Here is a 25,755-nt window from a genome sequence, read left to right on the forward strand (position 1 = left end):
TCTCTTGGTGTAGGAATGTAACCAAGAATAACAGTCACCCCTTTTAACTTTATTTTTCAGACAGATTGTCTAATAGGCAGTCTAATAGATTGTCATCCTTCCTATGATATTATCTTTTCAAGCAAATATGATTCCCAAAAACCCTACTTTTTTTTAAATATTCTACCAGACAGCCGTCTAGTGTACATCTTATTGTACAGTTCAATTTACACAATGCATCTCTTCCCAACAATGCAATAGGTATATGTTCTAATATTAGTATGTCTATTTTAATTTCTCTTTGATTTTTTATAGCAGAGCTCAATTGGTTCCTTAAGAGTAATTAGCTGTTTTACTACCTCAAATCCCTATCCTAATTAGTTAATTTTACATAGTGAGATGTTTAACCTCTTTAGGCTCAACACAGATAAAAGCTTTTCCACTATTCACCATCACTTCTCATAGTCCTTTTTATTTTCACTTCAATTGTTGGATATTTTCTTCCTCTCCCTAATCGGTGCTATCAGCTGACACCCCCCTTCGGATCTTCTAGGCACTCTAGAATCCTTGCTCCTTTAAGGGTTCACCTGGAGAACAGGTGATCTTCACTTGCTCCTTTATCTTCCTCAGAAATTCCTCTGTTGTTTCCTCCTGGCGCATTGTACTCACAGGTAAAGTGACCAATCTGTCCACAATTATAACACTCTTCTGAAAGTTGCTGGAAGTGTGGCTGAAACCTTCCTCCTCTTCTAAGCCTTCTCGTCCTCTTCCTCTCCAATTCTGTGTCTGTCCAGAAACTGGCTGTGGATATGAAACAACTGGTACCGTCCTTGGTGGCTGGTACAATTGCATTTGACCTTGTTCAGTTGAAGCTGTAGCAGTGATTGTTGATTTGGTTCACTCTGATTCTTCATAACCAAAGCTTGTTTCTTCTCCTTCTTATTCTCCACCAGTTGTATTTGATTGAGTCTTCTGAGAGTTTCTTGGTCCTGTTCTTTCTTGTTGTTGACATATCAGTATTCTTCAACAGCTTATATTCTAAGTTTTGCCCTCGAAATATCATCTTCCATCATCTTCTTACTTTTCTCTCTTTACTTGGCCTCAATGTATTCTTCTCCTCCAATTCTTGGGATTCTTTTCTCAGCAGTTTTTCTTCTCTTCTGTATCTTCATCTTTATCTTCATCTTTCCGAACCTCATTCTTCTCTTAGTTTCCAGACATCTCGGTTTTTTCTTACTTCTGGAGTTTTGGATTCATTTTTATTGTCGTTTCTGCTTGTCCTCTATCTATTATTCAATCACTTTCATCATGTTGATGACGTCAGGGTTAAGATTCCCTCGACTAGCTATGGTTTGTTCAATGTCAGGCCAACTTTTGTTTCATTTGCCGGATAACCTAGCAATACTTTAGTTAAAGGATTACTATTTTGTACTATATCAACAGGTGTAATTACCTTCATAGTCCTGATATCTTTTTCCCATTGTACCAACTCTTTTATATTCCTTTATTGTGAATTATTTTATTTCAGACTATATAGCCTATGGCTTCCCCCCTTTAATTATTAATATAAACTAAACAATAATTTTTTTTAAAAATTAAAATAAAAAATCTATTAAAAAATCAATAAAAAAATTATGAATAATGAAAAACAATTTTTTATTTCTATATCCTATTTTACCAATTCATCAATTAGTGGCTATCTTACCACAACCCATCCGGAAAGTAAATGCAAGTAGTCAACTTCAGAGCAATCCAAAAATAAAGACTTCCAATCCTACAACACTACAATACCCATAAACCCCCTTGCTTTATAAGCACCCAATTATCTTAATTTTACAGAATAATGTCAGTACTCGATTTCCAACAGAACTGTAATCAAACCAACTGATGCACAGAAACTCAAAAAATTCAAATTTTAATGAATCAGTATTTTGCCAAGTCTCTGTGAAATTGTCATGACATCAAATATCCTGTAGGGGAAGATTTTGTAAACAGAACAGCACCAAAACCTTTTGACTCGATCCTCTGTCGCGTCACCCCTTGTCACGTGATGTACACGTCAGCACCTCACTTTCTTTCTCTCTCTCTCCTCTCGTCCCATCGTTCCTATTTCCTCTCATATGACAAAAGAGCATAGAAACAGACAAGAATTTAGCAGTTTATGCAATCGTTGAGTCACTTCAACCATTCAATATTCCTCCAGTCACATTCGCTCTAAGAATTAACTCAGGAATAATTATAGATAGCTCAATAACATTTTTATTTTATTTATTTATTTAATTACTTTTATTTTTAATCCGTCAACATATCTCTCTCATTTATCAATTCAATAGGTCTCAACAAACAGTTTCATCTTCAAACAACAGCCGATGTAACAACTAGAAGATTCCATTCGTGTTCAAATCTCTTCTCTTTGTTCCTTCGTCTGTGTCTCTGTCTCCCCCCCTTGCACCCAGTGTAACAGAAGCATATGCTCCCTACGTCACTCTAGTGTCGTAAAATCACACGCGTTGTAGTTTAGTAAAATCCCACGTGTTGTAGTGTAGTGCGGTAAAATCAAACGTGTCATTATCTAGTGCCGTAAACTCCCACGTGTTGTAGTGTAGTGCCGTAAAATTAAACGCATGTGCAATACATTTAACGATACGATTTCCAGACAACAGAACGTTAGCATTCTGCTACAGCTCCTCTCTTTTACCCCTTATAGTCAAACAATAACACTTAACAGAGCTCACAAAGCATAGAACGTAAATTCTACACATACAAACATAATTTAAGAGGCTTTATTCCATCGCAGTGGCCCTCTAAGGTCACATGTTAGCATGCAGCATATTAGCATTTAGCATTAGCATTTAGCTCTGTATGCAACATGTGGCATGAAACAATGTACCCGACATTGCGCCTTAAATTACTTTTTCCTTTATCACTAACTTTAGGCTGCCGTGAGTTATGGATATTCTATGAGAGGTTACATTAGACAAATGCTTCGTCAACCACCAGCTGAGCGGTAACATGCAATAAAATGTATATTCCAAACTCGAGTTCCCAGAACCCACCTAATCACACCGAATGCGTTATCAGGATTTATGGCCCACCCTAGGGGTCGCCTCGTTCCGAGGGCTTATCAAATCCGCAATGTTCTAACTTGTATACATATCTTGGCCTTATTCACTGCCATCGATTGTTCTTGACTTCCTATTCAAGCAACATATCTCTATAGCCAATCTATAGGCTCTCCCCCCTTTTGCGCTGTTTACCAGTGCAAAAAATTTATAATGATTAGCCAGACCCCCAGTTCTCAGCAATAAAGCAACACGAGCCACACATCGGTCCTAACGGTACATCTCTCCAGTGCACACCCAAATAGCATCCAAACGAACAAACTCCCAAAGCGGTGAGAAAAAACTCACCCTTATCTGGCCATGACTTCAGAACGAGTTAGCTTGGCGCTTGAATGGAACAAAGAAGAGATGCAGACCCTCCCTTTTCGTGACGCCATTTGTAGTATCGAGTCAAATGTTGCTAGTCATTGCTGATAAACAAAGGAGTCCGCTCATACTGAACCTTGATCATAAGTTTATTCATATCACAAGCTTTCAGCATGAGTTTACGGATGTCATGACCACCCGGAGAGCGACGTCCCAGATTGCAATGGCCGCTCTAACCTCTTCTTCCTTTTTACCCAGTATATATAATCTTCCCAAGATATGGGTGGCTCCCTCTACTGTCCAATCCCCTGTCTACAACACACAGTTCCTGTATTTTGTATGTGGCGTCACACTAAAACATTCCCTCTGACACTAAATAAACATCCCTTCAGTTCCACTTAAAAAACATTAACAAAGTCATAATCTTCATATACGACACTGAGGAAAATGACATTGAGACAGAGAACCAATTGAGAAAACTTTTCAATGGTTCTGAATGAAAACCAACATACATTAACAGCAAACATCATGATTAATGTAAATGTAGAATACTAAAACATTGCATTTGATAAAAATACGTTATTAAGTTTTAATTAAACTCTGAAGACTAAATCAGTCAGACAAAAATAATTGTACAGAAAAATTAATCATCACATCTGGAGACCATCACCACCAGCATGACTAGTATCTATGTGGACCCTACTACAGTTTAACTAGCTCAGCTATAGACTACATCAGCATGACTAACATCTCTGTGGACCCTACTACAGTTTAACCAGCTCAGCTATAGACTACACCAGCATGACTAGTATCTATGTGGACCCTACTACAGTTTAACCAACTCAGCAGAACAATTATAGAGATAAAACCCAGGATATAGGGGCTGAGTGAATGTGGTCTGGACTCTGTGGAGGAGGGTCATTGTATCAGAGACACTGTAGAAGGACAGAGTACCTGCCTTGTGATCCAGGTACACTCCTACTCTGGAGGACTGAGGGCCTGATACTTTAGTCACAATATGATTGTGTCTGAACCAATAACCACCTCTAGAGCACTTTAAACTCCAGGACTTGTTATTCTCTCCAAACGCACCAAATGCATTACCTCTATCTGTTCTGCTGATGTCTTTATATGAGACTGCTGTATCAACACACTGCCCACTCCACTCCACCTCCCAGTAACAGCGTCCAAACAGACCCTCTCTACACAGAACCTGGTAGATGTTTGTGAATCTGTCTGGATGGTCAGGATATGGTTGGACTTGGCCTGTACGTGTCACCTTTCTGTTTCCTTTAGACAGAGAGAGGAGTGTGTGTGCTGTGTTTGGGTCCAGTGTGAGCTGACAGGAATCTGGGAGAAGAGAAGAGCAGAGACCAATGAGGGGAGTTAGAACAATAAGTTAAGTCAGATACTGTATCTACCCAGTCTTTGATTAGAGCACAGCAGAGATCAAATCAGAGAAATATGAGGAGTCAGATAGATACCCAGTCTTTGATTAGATCTACTATTGCTATATATTTCTAGAGGGATTGTTAGGAGTGTCAGTAAAAAGAGACTGTTAGTTACTTCAGAATAAAGAGACTCACATTGTAAGAACTGTTCTCTGGTCTTGGGCTCTGGAGGCAGTACAACATCCACTATATTCACTACAGACACACAAACACATTCACAGAGAGAGGGAATGTTATCATCATACCATAATCCACATGTATATGACTAGTAGGGAACTTTCAATGGTCTAAAGTTGATGTTCTTATTATTTTCAACACACCTGTGGTGGAGATCTTGGTCCATTCTCCTTTAAGGAAGTCTTCTAGTTTCTCTCTCAGTTCAGACACAGTCTTACTCACATCTCCAAAGTACTGAAGAGGACGGACAACGATGCTGGGTAAGTCTGAAGATACACTGGTACTGGAGAGAGACTGATAACTCTGGAGGGAGAGAGAGAGAGAGAGAGAGAGAGAGAGAGCAGAACCAATTGATTGAGAGTTTTAATTTCATATCACATGTATCAAGGCAGTTTATTTACCTGGAGGAAATGGATGTGATCCTCTGTGTGTGAGAGCTGCTCCAGCTCAGTGCTTCTCTTCCTCAGCTCAGCTATCTCCTGCTTCAGTTGCTCCAGGAGTCCTTCAGCTTGACTCACTTGAGCCTTCTCTTGGGCTCTGATCAGCTCCTTCACCTCAGAGCGCTTTCTGTCAATGGAGCGGATCAGCTCGGTAAAGATCTTATCACTGTCCTCCACTGCTGCCTGTGCAGAGCGCTGTTAAGAGAGAGAGAGAGAGACTGACTTGTCTTACTTTAATGAGCCATCCTCATTACACTAACACCACCCCCTCCTAAAAACACATTGCGTGCCACCACAACCTCCACACAATCACATTATACAGTACCCAACACCACAGTACAATACACCATCCAGCACCACATTACAACCGTACATCCAACCCCTCCTCTCCAGCCGTACAGACAGCCCCCCTGAGCCCCCATACCTCCTGAAACATCTCCACACTGTTGATCATTTTGTTCAACTCAAAACTAAACCCTAAGGCGTCAACAGTAATGGCATTACCCTGGCAACACAGAAAAAACATGATGAACAGTCTGTCATTGCAGAAAACGGACACCCCTCCCCAACTCCCAGGTCAACCCGAGCCAACCAGCTATTGGTGTCCAGGGCTCCATGTAATACCCTCCACTGGAGGACCCCTGACCTTTCCAGCACTGGGAGCTTATAGAGCACCCTCCACCTATACCCTGCCATGCTCTCAGCCCCCACAACCCCCTGCCACTGATGCCCCTTCACTCCCGCTAAGCTCCTGATGTGTCTAACCTTGACACTGAGGGTGTACAGCACCTTACCCCCCACCTCCTCAAACTCCCCCAGGCTCAGAGTGTTTTTTCATTTGTTTAATTTTTTTTTTTTGGGGGGGGTGGATCAGCTTAATATTGCAGATAGATTCTATCTTCTATCAATGTAATTGTCTGCATCACTTCCAATCCCCCATGTTTTTTATGTATATACTCCCCTTTATTACTTTTCAACCCCGCCATCCTTTCCCTACTTGGAGTAAATTAGTGAACAACAATGCCCAGGCCTCTACTTCCGGTCTATACTTACTATCTAAACCTTATGGACAGAGTTAATTTTATAATAATTCTATTATATATATATATATATATATATATATACTTTTTTTGCTCCTGAACTTCTTCTACTCTCAACCTCTCCGATCATTTTCATGATGTCCATCCGGTTTGCTTCTATATGCCATATCTTTCTAACTGTGCTCTTTCCCAAAAGCTCCCAACATACAACCTATATACTTATTATGGACACAGTATGCTTACATTATTAGCTATCTTTGTTATTATTTGTTGTTATTTGTTAGTAGTCCCATCCTTCAACTCTATTCAATACCTCCCATCTATCTCTTAACACCATCCATATAGGATTTCTATTTGCCATATATATTTCAACCGTACTGTGATGTTTTACAAAAGTTCTGAACCTTTCTATTCTCATTGCTTCTACAGATTGTGAATAAAAAATTTAAAAAATTGCTAAAAGTATTATTATATTATTGATTGATTGACTATGACTTTTCAGATCACCCAGTAATGCTTCTGCAAGGTTAGCTCCAGGTAAATATTGCAATCCTTTAGCCATTCCTGGACCTGTGTCCAAAAACAAGCTACAAATAGACAGAACCAAAACAAATGATCTAATGATTCTGTCTCTTCACAGCAATATCTGCAGAGCTGGGAAGATTGTATCCCCCACATAAATAACAGGTAGCAATAATTATATAATAATTTAAATTGAAGATTCTAATAGTGTCGTTTGCGTGTAGTTCATAAACCTATGCGCAAAAACACAATTAATGACGGCTGTCAATCCTTTGGTCCTTAAGTGAAACTGATATACTTTTTTATTTATCACAGTTTTCCTTAACCAATTATGTTCTTTAATGCAAGGCTAACAGACAAGTTCCTTACTTTCTCCCCCTTCCACTTTCCTCTTCCACTTTTGCGGTAAGGCTGCAATTATTTGGTTGTAATTTTGGGTAGAGCAGACATTTCCATATGTTTTTGTTAGCTGCATGTGCGACATAACTCCACCAGTCCTACCGATGATATCATTTACGAAGATTATACCTTTTTTAAACATTCTGTCAAAATATAAAGTTATTTTGTCAAATAGTATATTTGAATTTAACCACAATATTTGTTGCATTATTTGTTCTGTAGTTTCTGGAGGATTAAATTGAAATTGCAACCAACTTTCTATGGCTTGTTTTAGAAATAGTGATATTTGGGAGATGATTTCCTTTTCAAATAACTGCAAATGAGTTGTTGCAATCTGAATAAAGGGAAAAAGGCCTTTCTTGAACATTGGGTGAGACAATCTTACTAATTTGCTTGAGAACCAGTTCGGATTTAAGTATAACTTTTGTATGACTGAAGCTTTTAGTGATAGGTCTAATGCTTTAATATTTAATAATTTCTGTCCTCCAAATTCATATTCATTATATAAATATGCCCTTTTAATTTTGTCTGGCTTGCCGTTCCAAATAAAATTGAATATTTGTTCTCATATAATTTAAAAAACCGACCATAAGCAAATAGGTAAACTGGGATAATACTAAAGAGTTAATCAGGGTGATTTTTCCACAAATTGACAGGTATTTTCCTTTCCATGGTAGTAAGATCTTATCTATTTTTGCTAACTTTCTATTAAAATGTATTGAAGTGAGATCATTTATTTCCTTTGGGATATGTATTCCGAGTATATCCACATCACCATCAGACCATTGTATTGGTAAACTACATGGTAATGTAAAAATTGTATTTTTTAGTGATCCAATACGTAATATAGTACATTTGTCATAATTTGGTTGTAATCCAGAGAGGTTAGAAAATGTATCTAGATCCTCTATGAGGCTGTGGAGGGATTCTAGTTGAAAAGAAAACATGAATAATCAGCGTACAATGACACCTTTGTTTTTAAGCCCTGTATTTCTAATCCTCTGATATTATTATTGGATCTGATTTTAATAGCTAACATCTCGATGGCCACAATAAATAGATATGCCGATAGTGGACAACCTTGTTTCACTCCTCTTGACAGTTGAAAACTTTCTGAGAAATAGCCATTATTTACTATTTTACACCTTGGGTTACTATACATGAGTTTGACCCATTTTATAAGAGATTCTCCAAAATTGAAATGCTCCAGGCATTTATATATAAACCCCAGTCGAACTTTATCAAATGCCTTTTCGAAGTCTGCTATGAATAGCAGGCCTGGTTTCCCATATTTTCCATAGTGGTCTATTGTTTCCAATACTTGCCTTATATTATCTCCAATGTATCTTCCATGTAAAAAACCTGTCTGATTAGAATGAATAATATCCGACAATACCTTTTTAATTCTATGTGCTATACATTTTGCTAGGATTTTTGCATCACAACACTGAAGTGTAAGGGGCCTCCAATTTTGTAAATGGACTGGATCTTTATATTTTCCACTTGTATCCTGTTTCAGTAATAATGAGATCAGACCTTCATCTTGAGTGTCAGATAATCTACCATTTACATAGGAGTGTTTAAAACATGCTAATAACGGTCCTCTTAGTATATCAAAAAAGGTTTGGTATACCTCGACTGGTATGCCATCCAACCCTGGAGTTTTCCCAGACTTAAAGTCTTTAATTGCATCCAGAAGTTCCTCCTCTGTAATTTCACCTTCACATGAGTCTTTCTGTGTGGCTGTTAATTTGACATTATCATGTCAATGGGGCTGATGTGGATGCGGAGTCGGAGTCAAGTGCAGGACACAGAAGCTCAGTCAAACAGACTTTACTAGTCAAATATACAATGCAAAAATAAACGGGCCTCAAACACTGGAGGAGAGAGATTACGCAAGCAGTGCGTAAAACACTAACTAAATGAGCACAAAACTCTGACATCAACGGACAGGCGGACAACAACACACAAACTCACATACACAAAGCAGAAAACTTATAGGACCCATAATTAGACACAAACGGACAGAGGTGCAACAGACAGACCAAACCAAACAAACATCGAAACATCCAACGGTGGTAGCTAGTACTCCGGGGACGACGAACGCCGAAGCCTGCCCGAGCAAGGAGGAGGAGCAGCCTCGGCAGAATCCGTGACATATCAATAGAAAGAAAATCTCTACAATTAGCTTCAGTTAGAGGAGATGGAGGCGACTGAAAAGAAAACATATGCTTAAAGTACTTTGTTTCTTCCTTCAAAATATCATTTGGTGAATTATGGGTGACTCCGTCAATTGTAACCAGTTTCATTAAGTTCTTTTTGGTAGCATTCCTATGTTGAAGATAAAAAATATTTTTGTGCATTTTTCCCCATATTCCATCCAGTTTGCTTTATTTTTATAATATATTACACTTGATCTTTCTTGAATAAGTTTCTCCATTTCTTTTTGTTTTTCCTCTAATTTATTCTGAGCCTCTATGTTACAGTTTTTATTGCCATCTATCTGTTCTGTTAGACTTTCTATTTCCTTTCTTAGTATAAACTCTTTTGACCTAAATTGCTTTTGTTTTCGAGATGAGTACTGAATCGCATGGCCTCTAAAGGCACATTTAAAGGTGTCCCATACAATAAGGGGATTCGCTGTACCTATGTTATGTTGGAAAAAGTCAGTTATAAATTCCTTTGTTGTAATTATAAATAAATTATCATCCAATAGGCTTTGATTAAATTTCCAAAATCCTCGCCCACGTGGAAATTCAGTAAGAGTAATGTATATGCCTATCATATGATGGTCCGACCGCATTCTGTCCCCTATCAACACTTATTTTTACTTTTGGTGCCAACGAGAATGAGATAAGAAAGAAGTCAAGACGACTAGCTTGATTCAGTCTCCGCCATGTATATCTCACTAGATCAGTATATTTAAGCCTCCATATATCTACTAGTTCTAATGTATCCATGACATTCACAATCTCCTTAAGAGCCTGTGGGTGATTGTTTGTGGTGTGATTTCCTTTACGGTCCATTGAGCTATTTAAAACAGTATTATAATCCCCCACCATAATAATATTGTCTTGAATTGCTTGCAGGCTTGATAATTTATTATATATATTGTCAAAGAATTGTGGATCATCATTATTTGGTCCGTAAAGGTTAATGAGCCATATCTGTTTATGGTCCAATAACATATTTAAAATAATCCATCTACCTTGCGTATCTATTTTGACAATTTGCACATTCGGATTGAAATTACTATTAATTAATATCATCACCCCTTTTGAATTTCTTTGCCCATGGGAGAAGTATATTTCCCCCCATTCTTTTTTCCACGCTACTTCATCTCGAATTGTTGAATGAGTTTCCTGTATACAATAGATATTATATTCCTTCTCTTTGAGCGATGTAAATATTGTTCTTCTTTTGTTATTATCAGCTAAGCCATTACAATTATAACTGGCTATACTTATTTCACCATACACCATAATGAGATACAAGTTTCAAGACTATTTATCATTATATATGTTTGTAAATTTACCAATAAGAAATACCGTAATGATAGAGTGTCCATATAACTGTACCATGATATTTGCATTGCTACGGAGTAACCCTTCAATTGTTCTCCTCTAATTCCCCCGCTAAAGCCCCTCCCCATCCCAAGTTGAGCCGTCATGCCAGTGATCAGCATCCCACCCACGTCCCTCCGGATCCCTAAGGCCCCGAGGGGCCAGGACCCATCCATCGAAAACAGCACACAGTGCCACCCACAAAACAGAAGCAGATTAACCGCCAAAAGCATTTCCAATGCTTTCACCTCTCTATATATATATCTATATAACTATTTAAAAAAATATATGCATATCCTATTTTCCATCATTATCAATTAATATGCGTAATAATGTTGGCAGTTCACATGTAGGATTCTAACATATAACCCGGATTGCCATTGTATTACATTTAATTCATTGACAAGCAATTATTATCCTAGCAAATAATTCCTGTGGTCCATCCCATACCCCCCCTCCCCCCCAACATCCCCACCCCCCCACAACAGATGCCAGACAAGCACACACGCACATACTCACATACTCCAACACACTCAACCCCTCTCCTCCACAATCCACCATAAAATCAGATACTCAACGGCTGTTATATCCCAGAGCCCAACTCGAGAAATAACTTGATTTACGAGTGCACATACAGTTAAAGCTGATTGAGAAAGCATGCAGATTGAGCAGAATTTGATAACAATGTGAGATTTGATTAATCTACTTAATCTATGTCAAGTCCTAGGTGATGGAGATCAGATCCACCCTCTTCACCTGAGACACAAACACTATGATCCCCTGTTGTAACCATTTTCCCAAGCATCTCTGTGCGGTCAGACCTTTGATTATTTTGTGCCACCTGGGCCACAATGATAAACCCCCTCTCTGATTGTCCGAGTGTGACCCCCTCCCCATGAGTTACTGCAGCCAGTGTTGCCAGCACTGCCACTACCTGGCTCAGAGTGTTAAAAGTCAGTAAGTCCTCCGGACTCTCCTGCCAGTCCCCAGTCTCTGCTGTCACTTGCAGTGGTGGAAACGGTGGTGGCCCCTCCTCAGGCTGCTCCAGTCCCCTCCTCACTGGGTCAGGCAGAGCCTCCAGCAGCCTAAGAGACGTTTGTCCCGCCTGCTGTGCCGACTCTTGGGGGGTTTCCACCCCCCGGCAGCCGCAGGTCTGCTAGTAATAATAATAATATGCCATTTAGCAGACGCTTTTATCCAAAGTGACTTACAGTCATGCGTGCATACATTTTTGTGTACAGGTGGTCCCGGGGATCGAACCCACTACCTTGGCGCTACAAGCACCGTGCTTTACCAGCTGAGTCTCTTGATGCCTGCTGCCATTAAAGGTCCCTAAAGGGTGGCTGAATGAGCGGACCTCAAACGGATCAGTGGTTTGTGGAATATGGGCTCCTCCCATACCCATGGCCCAGGCACCACACCCCCCTCTCGTGTGGGCCTCAGCAGCTGCCAGGCCCTCAGTACTGCAGCATAGAAATCAGAGACCCCTGCTGTATTGAGTCTCTCCGGCCGCATGATGAAGAGCTGCTGAACCAGCACCAAACCACCAGCCCTCCTCAACAGAGCACATGCTGGTTCCCTCCAGCCCACCTCCGTACGGTACAGTAGCCTTTGCACCGCTTTGAGTCAGAACGATGGAACTGTCCCTGGTGAATGCCCCTCCCTACCCAGACTGGCCTACTGAGCCCTCCCCACACCTTGACCATCCATGAAGCCCCAGCGTACAACATTTGAACACAGGCCCCACAACCAAAACTACACATTGAACAGATATTCATGGTCCACCCTATCAAAGGCTTTCTCCTGATTATGAACAGATTGTCTGTGATTAGGTGTCCTGATACACAGTTACCCGCCCATCTTATAGTCCACACAGAGCAATGCCACAGGCCTCCAGTACTTTATGTCGCTCAAATCCCCTTTTTTGGGCAGGAGAGTCAAAGCCTCCCGTCTACAGCTTAGCGACAGCTCCCCCACCCCGACGCACTCACGCAACACACGTCCTGTCCAATAATTTCCCAGACCTTTAAAAAAAAAATCAGAGGCAGACCGTCTGAGAGACGGCAGCTGAGAGTTTGTGAAAGGCCAGGGAAATGTCAATTTGATTTCTCTGTGACAGAGAGAGTTTGGAAAGGTCTTTGAGCAGAACCTGAGAACACCCAGGATCACAGAGTTATGCCCTCTATAAATCAGAGTACAACTCCACAGCCGCGGCCTCATCTCCCCACAACAGAAGTTACCCACCCATCAGGCTCCCTCCTCTCCCCCACAACAGAAGTTACTCCCCCTTCTGCTGTCCCCACCTCTCCCAAAAGCCTTGGAAGCTTGAGCAAAAAGTGACATCTTGGAAAAGCTTTACATGGAATTTCCAACAGCACACCTGCCTGGCCCCTGGTGAAACAGAGAACTGAGCCCTGTACTAGGTACATACACATTTATGAAAGCAAAGATAAGGTCATTGATTTTGGCTCTAACCACTAACAACCTACCCTTACACACCTCTTTTGCTACCCCTGCACTAAGATCTGTGCCATGGCTCAGCACCTGCGCCCCCTTACACCAGACCCCCAATACACTTCGTTAATCACATCACTGTGTGTCTCTTGCAAAAAAATCACGTTTAAATGTTTTTGGTTTACATATTCCCCCAGTCTCTGCCGCCGTTCATGTTAAGGAAGTCTAACCGTGAAATCTCCATAAGAGGTGTGAGGGAAAACACCACAATCAGAAACCAGTAGAGAAGCCCATAAAGCCGCCATGCCAGAAAAAAACATCAATTTAAGCAGATTCTGAAGACATGCCCTTAAGAACCCATGACCCATTTTCTCAGCCTATACCGCTTCCTGGGTGAGAGGACACTAAACCCCTCATTCTTCATCACGTGTTGTACTGACCTTACAAACCTTCCAGGATCAATCAAACAAGACTCCAGCAGAACCTTCTTTTTCCCCTTTAGTCTCTATCAGGAACCTAGAAAGTTCTCACACCGTATATACTGGGCCCTCAGCCTGACTGGCTTTCAGCTCTGGATCCAATGAGCCGTCTGAAAACGAGACCGCCTTGTCCTCCGCTCCCGCAGACTCACCTCCCCCCTCTTCCTCCTCCTCCATTGGCAAGGTACTGTCCTCCTCCTCCCCAGTCTCTGCCTCCCTGCACTTCCCCCCTGATCAGTGCCTCTTCCCCAATGACAGGCAATATTTCCTGGGATGAGCCCACCAAGCCTTCGCCCACTGGAGTCTCTGTTACTACAGAAACCTGCCTCAGCTCATGTAGCCCAGCTGCAACCTCCCCATCACCGCTTTCTCCACGGCCTGCGCACCACCACTTGACCCTGCTCTACAATCCTCCCTCCTGGTACCCCCTCCAGTAACCTGCCCCGTAGCAGAGCTAGACCCAGCCTCTGCCTCCTGAGTCCTAGTAGGCTGGACAATAGAACAAGTAAAAATTCACTTAAGGCTGTAAAACGGCCAAAGAACATTGGCTGAGCTGGAACACTAGCCTGAGGCCATAGCAAATGAATTGAAACTAACCATCACTGAGCCTCTTCTGACTGGAATGATCCTTAGAATTCCATTTTCCCTAAATGGCACCAACAAATGTCTACCTTTTTATTTCACCACTACAATCTGTTCTTAGGACGAAACAGAAAAAAATAAGTAATAAATAAGAACTGGTGTAGAAAGTAAACATCCACACCTCAATGGTGCCAAGTGTGCTAATGTCTGCATTACCAGGAAGTAGGATTGTTTTTAAACTTCTGACTATTTCTGGTCTAGCGATCGATGACAGCAGAGTACACTGCCCAACCTGATGTCATTAGAAAGAGGAGATTATCCTGATTAAAATGGAGTCTGACTTGAAATATACCATTGTGAGATATTTTGTGAAATAAAGAGACATACCTATATTTCCCCTAAAGGAAACAATGGGACGACCTCAGAGTTCCAGGAGTACATGTTTTTTTTGTTGACGTTTTAACTACCAGCAATACGCTGCCCAAACTTACATCATTAGAAATAATTGGTTATCTTGATTAAAATGATGTAGAACTTCAAACAATTAAAATTAATACATATATTTGACATGATTGGTGAAATAGACAGACATGTCCCTATTTCCCCAAAACAATGGCAGTCTGAAAGTTCTAAGAGCAGTCTTTTATTTAACCAGTTTACTATTTATCTACTACCATTTTGCCTTTTTGTGGATTGTTTACATTTAGTTTACATTTACATGTGAGTCATTTAGCAGACGCTCTTAATCTAGCGGTTAAGAGCGTTGGGCAGTAATCGAGGTGGTTGGGCAGTAATCGAGGTGGCTGGTTCGACTAGGTGAGAAATCTGTACCCTTGTACATCGACAGATTTAGGCACTTAACCCTAGTCGTTCTGAATAAGAGCATCTGCTAAATGACTCACATGTAAATGTAAACCAGGCCTCTGTGAAAGCGAGGCAATAACTTATTAACTTTACATTATTCCCAGACAGACTCCTCTGAAGGCAGGCAGGCAGCACACTCCTGAAAACTAACTGCTCAGCAAAGCAAAGGCTCGTTTGAGAGCTACCAGATTTATATAAAAAAAAGCTCATTTTCAGTGTCTGTGTCCAGTGTCTGTGTTTATATGTTAAGGGGGTATTACTTTGGCAGATAATGTCACCCATCTAAATATATATATTATTTTTTATATAATTAACTAAAAGTATGGTGTTTTTGGTTTATGTTAGTTTCATTGTTTGTTATGCTATGAATTGTTATTTTATGGTTGTAAATGTCAAATGAACTAGAACATTTTATATTTAGCAATTTTGAGTAATTACTACTTTAGTAAGGATACACTTAGTACGGATATACACTTTATTCAGCACTACTGCAGTTGCTAAATAATTCCAATAGATGGCAGCATAAGACCACGAATGATTTTTCAGAAGATAAGTTTAGTTCTCTCCCTGGATACACCACCACTCCCCCTCACAGGAAAACATGTTTATTCATGTTTATTATTACCTGTTTTTATGCTCATGTTTTAAAATTAGACCTCATTACTATACCGATTATCAAAAAGCGTGAACATTAAGTCAGTCACCTCTGGTCGACAAAAATGTATTTTTCTAGTACATTCATTGTCAAATTCATCAACCAGCACAGAGCCACTCTGCCTTCTCGAACAAGTAGCCAACTCAACAAGCCCCGCAAAAAGCTTGTGCCGTCAGCGGCAGCGAGCACTCTGCCTTCTAGCACAAGCGAGGGGCATGTTGAGGTACATTTTCTAACCGCGATGGTTGCATGATTTATTGGTGGGCTGGAATATATGAGATATTAAGATGATGTCATAATGCATGTTTACTAGGGTTGAGGTTAGCACATCTGACTAGTGATTATTTGGCCGGGGTTCAACACCTGCTAGAGTTAATATTTTGTTGCTCTCCCAAAAGCAACACAGGCCTAATACGAGATATATAGCTAACTGTAAAGTAATGAGTGACCTTTTTAGAAAATCATAGGACATAGTCTTTGGTTGCATGCTATTTTATGCTTGTAGCCTATAACTGAGGCTTTGTGGTCTTATGCAGCCATCTATTGGAAATATTTAGCAATTAAAAGTTATTAATTCACGTAAAGACATTGGTGAGGCAGCTGAGAAATAAAGTGTATTTTTCTTATTAATTCTGGAGATCAGTCTCAAACCTGCCCCACCTATGATATGCCAATTGCTGGACTTTCACATAGAGGTTACTAGGTCACAACCAGTTCAAACCACATTTAAAAAATAAAACAAATGTGTTGTTTATCAAGTGTTCTGCCTTGCAATAATAAATATAATAAAATGACTAATAAAGGTTACATAGGTTTTATTTAAAAAATAACAAGAAATGCTATTTAGTACTATAATGGTATTTACTAACATAAAATTATTACTAAAATAGTTTCTAAACGTGTTCTAGGCTACCCTACCCTAGAATTAGGGTTAGGGGTTAGAGTTAAGGCTAAAATAGGTTATAAGTAGGGTTAGAGTGTCTGTATAGCACTTTGTGACATCTGCTGATGTAAAAAGGGCTTTATAAACACATTTGATTGATTGATTGTTAGGTTTAGGGTATTTAAAGCAAAAAAATGAATAGGTTTATAGCTCTCTTGCTCCTCCCTGTGGCCTTCTGTGGGTACTACATACCTCATTCACGACACTTGCTAGGCTCATTATCTGAGGTAGCAACTGTGTCAGATCTATAAATCAATGAGCTACACCTATCCATTTAGTTTACAACTCAGTGAACCTACGCAGCATTCGCTCAATTCAATGCCTACGAACTTACAGATTTTCGACCACAACATATATTTTCTGTGATTTACGTTCCATTTCTGCGGTACAGTTAATAAACATTGCTATGAACGCTAAGAAGCTAACTTTACTAAAGCATATATCACTAATTGGCCTATCCCTCTGTGTTGGCACAGATCTACTACTCACAGGGTTCCTCTCAGGATCTCTCACCCTTGACCCATCCTCCTCTACTTCCTTCACTGTCTCAGCATACGACACCTTCTGCACTACTCTGACTCTAGCCACCTCAACCTGCCTCTCTCGCACCGGACACTTCAGATCCCCAGCAACATGGGCATCCCTACAGTTGACACACACAACTTTATCCACCGAAACTACACAATCCTCTATCCCATGCCCTCCTGCACACTTCCCACATCTTGGAATCTCCCTCCTACAAACTGCTGCAACATTACCATAAACGTTGCACCTGAAACAGAGCAGTGGATTCGCCACAAAAGCTCTAACAGGATAACTGATATATCCTAACATGACTTTATCGGGTAAAGACACAAAACTCAAAAGATCTGACAGTGACTCCTCTGTTTCACCACGCTCACCACCAGGTCTGCGTCGCACCAAACAGCGGGAATCACAAACACCAGGAATCTTCATCTTCAATTGTTCCACCTCCACACTTAACATTACCCCAGAAAACATTCATTTCAATGGTGCCCTGTTCCTAAGAGCAAAGCAAGAAACAGACCTTGACCCAAGTTGCGTGACACGGAGCGCCCACTCCCTCTGGTCAGAAGAAACACAAACAAATATCACAAGTCCACTACAGCTTACCTTCACTGATTCAACTGCACCCAACTCCTTTCCCACCCACCCTGAATCCACAAATGGATCTGCCAAAAGGTATGGATCCACTTTCTACAACAATGTATCTCCTACTGCACTAGATTGTTCTTTATCATGTCCATTGATGCCAGGCTCGGGTTCTGAGCTCTTCACCACACCTTCTTCCTCATTTTTCTCTCCCTCATTCATTTCCATTTCACCTCCAGAGCTCAGTCTGGCGCACGGCTCATTCTGTTTTTACTTGAATTATAACATTTGAAATGTCTCTATTACTTTGAAACGTTTGTGAGTGTAACGTTTACTGTTAATTTCTGATCATTTATTTCACTTGCGTTTATTATTTATTTAACCTGCTTTGGTAATGTAACATATGTTTCCCATGTCAATAAAGACCATTTAATTGAATTGAGAGAGAGTGAGAGAGAGAGAGCTCTCTGTTAATGTATAGCGGACATGAGTCACTCATGGTTACTCATGGTTATGTGATGAGGTAGCCCCGCTTGTGACTTTAAAATCAGTGTCGGCCCAGTAGGGAATCTCCTCTTGGTGTAATATAATAATATATAATATGCCATTTAGCAGACGCTTTTATCCAAAGCGACTTACAGTCATGTGTGAATACATTTTTACGTATGGGTGGTCCCGGGGATCGAACCCCCAAGATGTTGGTTTCTCCCGCAGTAGACCCGGGTTCATATCCCGTCAGTTACATTAAGCCGTGTGTTCTCTGAAAGGGGTCCTGTTTCCAGTCAGTGGGATTGGATAGGGGCCCCTCTCTCTCTCTCTGACTGGAGGAGAGAAGTGAAATGGTGTGTCTCCTCTGGTCAACAATACTCACCTTGAGAGACTCCACAGCCTGTTGGAGCTCCTTCAGCTCCTTCTCTCTCTCCTGGAATCTCTGCTGGACCTTCTGCTGACTCATCCCCAGCTGCCTCTGCGGAGAATCACTCTTCAATGAGCTATCAAGCTTTATTTGTCCAGTAGATCAATAGTATAGTAATGTGACATACAGTGGGGAGAACAAGTATTTTAAACACTGCCGATTTTGCAGGTTTTCCTACTTACAAAGCATGTAGAGATCTGTAATTTTTATCATAGGTACAATTCAACTGTGAGAGACGGAATCTAAAACAAAAATCCAGAAAATCACATTGTATGATTTTTAAGTAATTAATTTGCATTTTATTGCATGACATAAGTATTTGATACATCAGAAAAGCAGAACTTAATATTTGGTACAGAAACCTTTGTTTGCAATTACAGATATCATACGTTTCCTGTAGGTCTTGACCAGGTTTGCACACACTGCAGCAGGGATTTTGGCCCACTCCTCCATACAGACCTTCTCCAGATCCTTCAGGTTTCGGGGCTGTCGCTGGGCAATACGGACTTTCAGCTCCCTCCAAAAATGTTCTATTGGGTTCCGGTTTGGAGACTGGCTAGGCCACTCCAGGACGTTGAGATGCTTCTTACGGAGCCACTCCTTAGTTGCCCTGGCTGTGTGATTCGGGTCGTTGTCATGCTGGAAGACCCAGCCACGACCCATCTTCAATGCTCTTACTGAGGGAAGGAGGTTGTTGGCCAAGATCTTGCGATACATGGCCCCATCCATCCTCCCCTCAATACGGTGCAGTCATCCTGTCCCCTTTGCAGAAAAGCATCCCCAAAGAATGATGTTTCCACCTCCATGCTTCACGGTTGGGATGGTGTTCTTGGGGTTGTACTCATCCTTCTTCTTCCTCCAAACACGGCGAGTGGAGTTTAGACCAAAAAAGCTCTATTTTTGTCTCATCAGACCACATGACCTTCTCCCATTCCTCCTCTGGATCATCCAGATGGTCATTGGCAAACTTCAGACGGGCCTGGACATGCGCTGGCTTGAGCAGGGGGACCTTGCGTGCGCTGCAGGATTTTAATCCATGACGGCGTAGTGTGTTACTAATGGTTTTCTTTGAGACTGTGGTCCCAGCTCTCTTCAGGTCATTGACCAGGTCCTGCCATGTAGTTCTGGGCTGATCCCTCACCTTCCTCATGATCATTGATGCCCCACGAGGTGAGATCTTGCATGGAGCCCCAGACTGAGGGTGATTGACCGTCATCTTGAACTTCTTCCATTTTCTAATAATTGCGCCAACAGTTGTTGCCTTCTCACCAAGCTGCTTGCCTATTGTCCTGTAGCCCATCCCAGCCTTGTGCAGGTCTGCAATTTTATCCCTGATGTCCTTACACAGCTCTCTGGTCTTGGCCATTGTGGAGAGGTTGGAGTCTGTTTGATTGAGTGTTTGGACAGGTGTCTTTTATACAGGTAACGAGTTCAAACAGGTGCAGTCAATACAGGTAATGAGTGGAGAACAGGAGGGCTTCTTAAAGAAAAACTAACAGGTCTGTGAGAGCCGGAATTCTTACTGGTTGGTAGGTGATCAAATACTTTTGTCATGCAATAAAATGCAAATTAATTACTTAAAAATCATACAATGTGATTTTCTGGATTTTTGTTTTAGATTCCGTCTCTCACAGTTGAAGTGTAAAAAATTATTTTATTATGTTGCTATGTGAATGATTATAGTTTTTATGGTAGGCGTACATGTATCAAGGGGTTGAGGCTGAACTTTGGACTCATAAAAGGGCATTCAGAATGATAATGTTGTTTGACTTTAGAAAATGGTGAAACATTTGGAGCAAACTCAATATACTCAAGGTTTGTGTTCATATTTGTTCTGCTGAGGATCGATTTCATTTGAATGATCTCATATTCAAATAGCCTTAGTTCCTACTGTATCTTTATTTCTTTGTTTATCAGACAGTCAGCAACAAGTTGTTCTGGTCTTACCTGTTTCTCAGTCCTATCTGCTGCAGCTGACACTGTATCATGGCCTTTATGTTTATCCATTGTACACAGATAACAGATACACTGCTGATCGGTACGACAGTAAACCTCCAGCAGTTTGTCATGATGAGAGCAGATCTTCTCCTGTAGTTGTGCGGTGGCTTTGACCAGCTTGTGCTTCTTGAAAGCAGGAGATTCATAGTGAGGTTGGAGGTGAGTCTCACAGTAAGAGGCCAGACATGCCAGACAGGACATGAGGGCTTTCTGCTTTCTGGTCCCAGTGCAGACATCACACGCCACATCTCCAGGTCCACCATAGCACAGAGCAGGAGGGGAAGCAGCCTGGAGTCCTGTCTTCTTCAGTTTCTCCACCACTTCAGCCAGCACGATGTTTCTCTTCAGAACAGGCCTTGGGGTAAAGGTCTGTCTGCACTGGGGACAGCTGTAGACACCTTTCAGACGATCCTGATCCCAACTTTCTTTAATACAGCCCATACAGTAGCTGTGTCCACAGGCAGTAGTCACCGGATCCTTCAGTGGATCCAGACAGATGGAGCAATGGAACAGGTCCTGATTCTCTGCCATTTTGGTGCTCTCTCCCATAGGTTAACCTATGGCAGTGTCAAAGATTACTTTGTGTTTCATGGAACACTACACCAGAGGACAGGAAGTGGCTTCCTACTTGACAGTGTACTCTGTATGTAGAGGGGGTGTGGTTTATTTGATAAGGAAATGTGACAGAGTGTTGGGTAGTAGGCAGAGATGGTTAGTATTTATGTTACATCTATGTGAAATATGTATTTTAACTACTTCTGAGTATTTTGTCATTTGAATCACACTGGGCTGAACTACACTCCAATGTATTTTTATTTTCAAAATACAAAATACTATTTTGTACCATTTTTTTTAATAGTGGTTCACATTTTGCATTAATTGAAAGTCGCTCTGGATAAGAGTGTCTGCTAAATGATTAAAATGTAAATGTACATGTAAAAATGTATCATTGCAATCACTTAAAAACTCAATTTAAAGAGATACTTCGGGATTTAGGCAGTGAAGCCCTTTATCTACTTCCCCAGAGTCAGATGAGCTCATGGATACCATTTTAATGTCTCTGCATCCAGTATGAAGGAAGTTAGAGGTCGTTTTGGGAGCCAATGTCAACTAGCGTTAGAGCAATGACTGGAAGTCTATGGCATGCTAGCAGGTACCATAGACTTCATGGCGCTAACGCTAGTTAGTAATTGCGCTAACGCTAGTTAGAAACTTCCTTCAAACTGCACACAGAGACATAAAAATGGTTCCATTCATTCATTGATTTTTAGAACATTTTCAGTTCCTTGTATAATTTCAGTGGAAAGTACAAATACATGATTTTTCAGATGATGGGAGTAAAACAGGCAAATCTATAATGTTTATTTATGCTCCATAAAGTTGTCCTAGAATCTGTTGTTACCCTGACCTCTCCCACAGATTCCATCAGGTTACTACATTCAGACCATGAACTCTAACCTGCACCTGAACAGCTTCCTCCTGCCCATCGGTGCCATGAACGTCATCAGCATCCTACCTCTGCTGCTGCTGGCCCCTCTCATGGAGTGTGTCACCTCCTGCTACCTGTCCATGGAGAAAACACCCTTCTCCCCCACCAGAGTCATCAGTAAGCACACACACACAGATACACACACACAGATACACACACATACGCACCGCACAGATACACACATACACAGACAGACACACAGACACACACATGCACAAATACCATCCACATCAATGAGCCAGTCAATGTTAATGTCTCTCTCTCTCCCTCTCTCTCTCTGTTTCCCTCCTTCTCCCCTCCTCTCCTCTCTCAGTGCTGGATCATGCGTGTGCGGCCCAGTCTGTCCTGGTAGCGGGCCTGTCTGAGGTCCACAGGAAGGGCTATCCTCTGACGGAGCAGGCCCTGTCAGGGAAGGTGCTCCAGGTGTCCTCCATGGCCTGCTTCCAGCTGGATCCCCAGTACATCCTACTGGGGCTGGCTGAGGTTCTCGTCACCCCCGCCTGGGAGTGACAGAGAGCCAGCACGTATTTCTGACACACCTATTGTTGCTACACTATTAATACACAGAGACAAACTGGGTTGGATATTTAGAATGTCAATGGACACCATATGTAGTTGGGATGAAGTTAGAATGTGGAGTGTTGGAACCAACTGCCAAAATGGAGGATAGTAATCTGAATTCTGGAAGCTAGGGTTAGGATGCCCCCTACTGGTGTATTAGAGACAGACAAGAGACGTTTGAACCAAATGAATGCTTCTTTCTCTTAGACAGTATAGACCTACTAGTCTGTGCAGATGAGACAGGTGACAGTATTGAAACAGGTGACAGTATTAAGACAGGTGACACTATTGAGACAGGTGACAGTATTGAGACAGGTGACAGTATTGAGACAGAGGACAGTATTGAGACAGGTGACAGTATAGAGACATGTGACAGTAGAGACAGATGACAGTATTGAGACAGGTGACAGTATTGAGACAGATGACAGTATTGAGACAGGTGACAGTACTGAGACAGATGACAGTATTGAGACAGATGACAGTATTGAGACAGGTGACAGTACTGAGACAGATGACAGTACTGAGACAGGTGACAGTATTGAAACAGGTGACAGTATTGAGACAGGTGACAGTATTGAGACAGGTGACAGTATTGAGACAGATGACAGTATTGAGACAGACTACAGTATTGAGACAGACTACAGTATTGAGACTGGTGACAGTATTGAGACAGGTGAAAGTATTGAGACGGGTGACAGTATTGAGACGGATGACAGTATTGAGACAGGTGACAGTGTTGAGACAGGTGACAGTATTGAGACAGACTACAGTATTGAGACAGATGACAGTATTGAGACAGATGACAGTATTGAGACAGGTGACAGTATTGAGACAGGTTACAGTATTGAGACAGGTGACAGTATTGAGACAGATTACAGTAGAGACAGATGACAGTATTGAGACAGATGACAGTACTGAGACAGGTGACAGTATTGAAACAGATTACAGTATTGAGACAGGTGACAGTATTGAGACAGGTGACACTATTGAGACAGGTGACAGTATTGAGACAAATGACAGTATTGAGACAGAGGACAGTAGAGACAGGTGACAGTATAGAGACAGGTGACAGTAGAGACAGATTACAGTATTGAGACAGGTGACAGTATTGAGACAGATGACAGTATTGAGACAGGTGACAGTACTGAAACAGGTGACAGTATTGAGACAGATGACAGTATTGAGACAGATGACATTATTGAGACAGGTGACAGTATTGAGAGAGGTGACAGTACTGAGACAGATGACAGTAATGAGACAGGTGACAGTATTGAAACAGGTGACAGTATTGAGACAGATGACAGTATTGAGACAGGTGACAGTATTGAGACAGATGACAGTATTGAGACAGGTGACAGTAGAGACAGATGACAGTATTGAGACAGGTGACAGTATTGAGACAGATGACAGTATTGAGACAGGTGACAGTATTGAGACAGGTGACAGTATTGAGACAGGTGACAGTAGAGACAGATGACAGTATTGAGACAGGTGACAGTATTGAGACAGATGACAGTATTGAGACAGGTGACAGTATTGAGACAGGTGACAGTATTGAGACAGATGACAGTATTGAGACAGATGACAGTACTGAGACAGGTGACAGTATTGAAACAGGTGACAGTATTGAGACAGGTGACAGTATTGAGACAGATGACAGTATTGAGACAGGTGACAGTATTGAGACAGATGACAGTACTGAGACAGGTGACAGTATTGAAACAGGTGACAGTATTGAGACAGGTGACAGTGTTGAGACAGGTGACAGTATTGAGACAGGTGACAGTATTGAGACAGATGACAGTATTGAGACAGACTACAGTATTGAGACAGACTACAGTATTGAGACTGGTGACAGTATTGAGACGGGTGAAAGTATTGAGACGGGTGACAGTATTGAGACGGATGACAGTATTGAGACAGGTGACAGTGTTGAGACAGGTGACAGTATTGAGACAGACTACAGTATTGAGACAGATGACAGTATTGAGACAGATGACAGTATTGAGACAGGTGACAGTATTGAGACAGGTGACAGTATTGAGACAGATTACAGTAGAGACAGATGACAGTATTGAGACAGATGACAGTACTGAGACAGGTGACAGTATTGAAACAGATTACAGTATTGAGACAGGTGACAGTATTGAGACAGGTGACACTATTGAGACAGGTGACAGTATTGAGACAAATGACAGTATTGAGACAGAGGACAGTAGAGACAGGTGACAGTATAGAGACAGGTGACAGTAGAGACAGATGACAGTATTGAGACAGGTGACAGTATTGAGACAGATGACAGTATTGAGACAGGTGACAGTACTGAAACAGGTGACAGTATTGAGACAGATGACAGTATTGAGACAGATGACAGTATTGAGACAGGTGACAGTATTGAGACAGGTGACAGTACTGAGACAGATGACAGTAATGAGACAGGTGACAGTATTGAAACAGGTGACAGTATTGAGACAGGTGACAGTATTGAGACAGGTGACAGTATTGAGACAGATGACAGTATTGAGACAGGTGACAGTAGAGACAGATGACAGTATTGAGACAGGTGACAGTATTGAGACAGATGACAGTATTGAGACAGGTGACAGTATTGAGACAGGTGACAGTATTGAGACAGGTGACAGTAGAGACAGATGACAGTATTGAGACAGGTGACAGTATTGAGACAGATGACAGTACTGAGA

At 41.4% G+C, this 25,755-nt stretch overlaps 1 protein-coding gene across 1 annotated transcript; it reads right to left on the reverse strand.

Annotated features, from left to right (window-relative positions):
* Positions 1-4,049: 4,049 nt before the first annotated feature.
* LOC121540824 (tripartite motif-containing protein 16) lies at positions 4,050-21,552 on the reverse strand. Its single transcript, XM_041849941.2, has 6 exons — positions 20,953-21,552; positions 18,961-19,056; positions 5,437-5,670; positions 5,179-5,338; positions 4,994-5,053; positions 4,050-4,757 (listed from the first exon to the last, which is right to left on the reverse strand). The coding sequence occupies exons 1-6, from the start codon at positions 21,550-21,552 to the stop codon at positions 4,234-4,236; spliced, it is 1,674 nt and encodes a 557-aa protein (XP_041705875.2). The 3' UTR covers positions 4,050-4,233.
* Between the last annotated feature and the right edge of the window lie 4,203 nt (positions 21,553-25,755).

This window comes from Coregonus clupeaformis, unplaced genomic scaffold, assembly GCF_020615455.1.
Source record: "Coregonus clupeaformis isolate EN_2021a unplaced genomic scaffold, ASM2061545v1 scaf2015, whole genome shotgun sequence".
Taxonomy (NCBI): domain Eukaryota; kingdom Metazoa; phylum Chordata; class Actinopteri; order Salmoniformes; family Salmonidae; genus Coregonus; species Coregonus clupeaformis.

Bases quoted from the DNA above. Each gene is read 5' to 3' on its own strand.
- LOC121540824 (XM_041849941.2), bottom strand. From the start codon at position 21,552: ATGGGAGAGAGCACCAAAATGGCAGAGAATCAGGACCTGTTCCATTGC. The intron at 19,057-20,952 runs GTAAGACCAGAA...GATTCTCCGCAG, and splicing joins CAGATAGGACTGAGAAACAG to AGGCAGCTGGGGATGAGTCA. The intron at 4,758-4,993 runs GTGAGTCTCTTT...CTCTTCTCCCAG, and splicing joins CAGAGAACAGTTCTTACAAT to ATTCCTGTCAGCTCACACTG.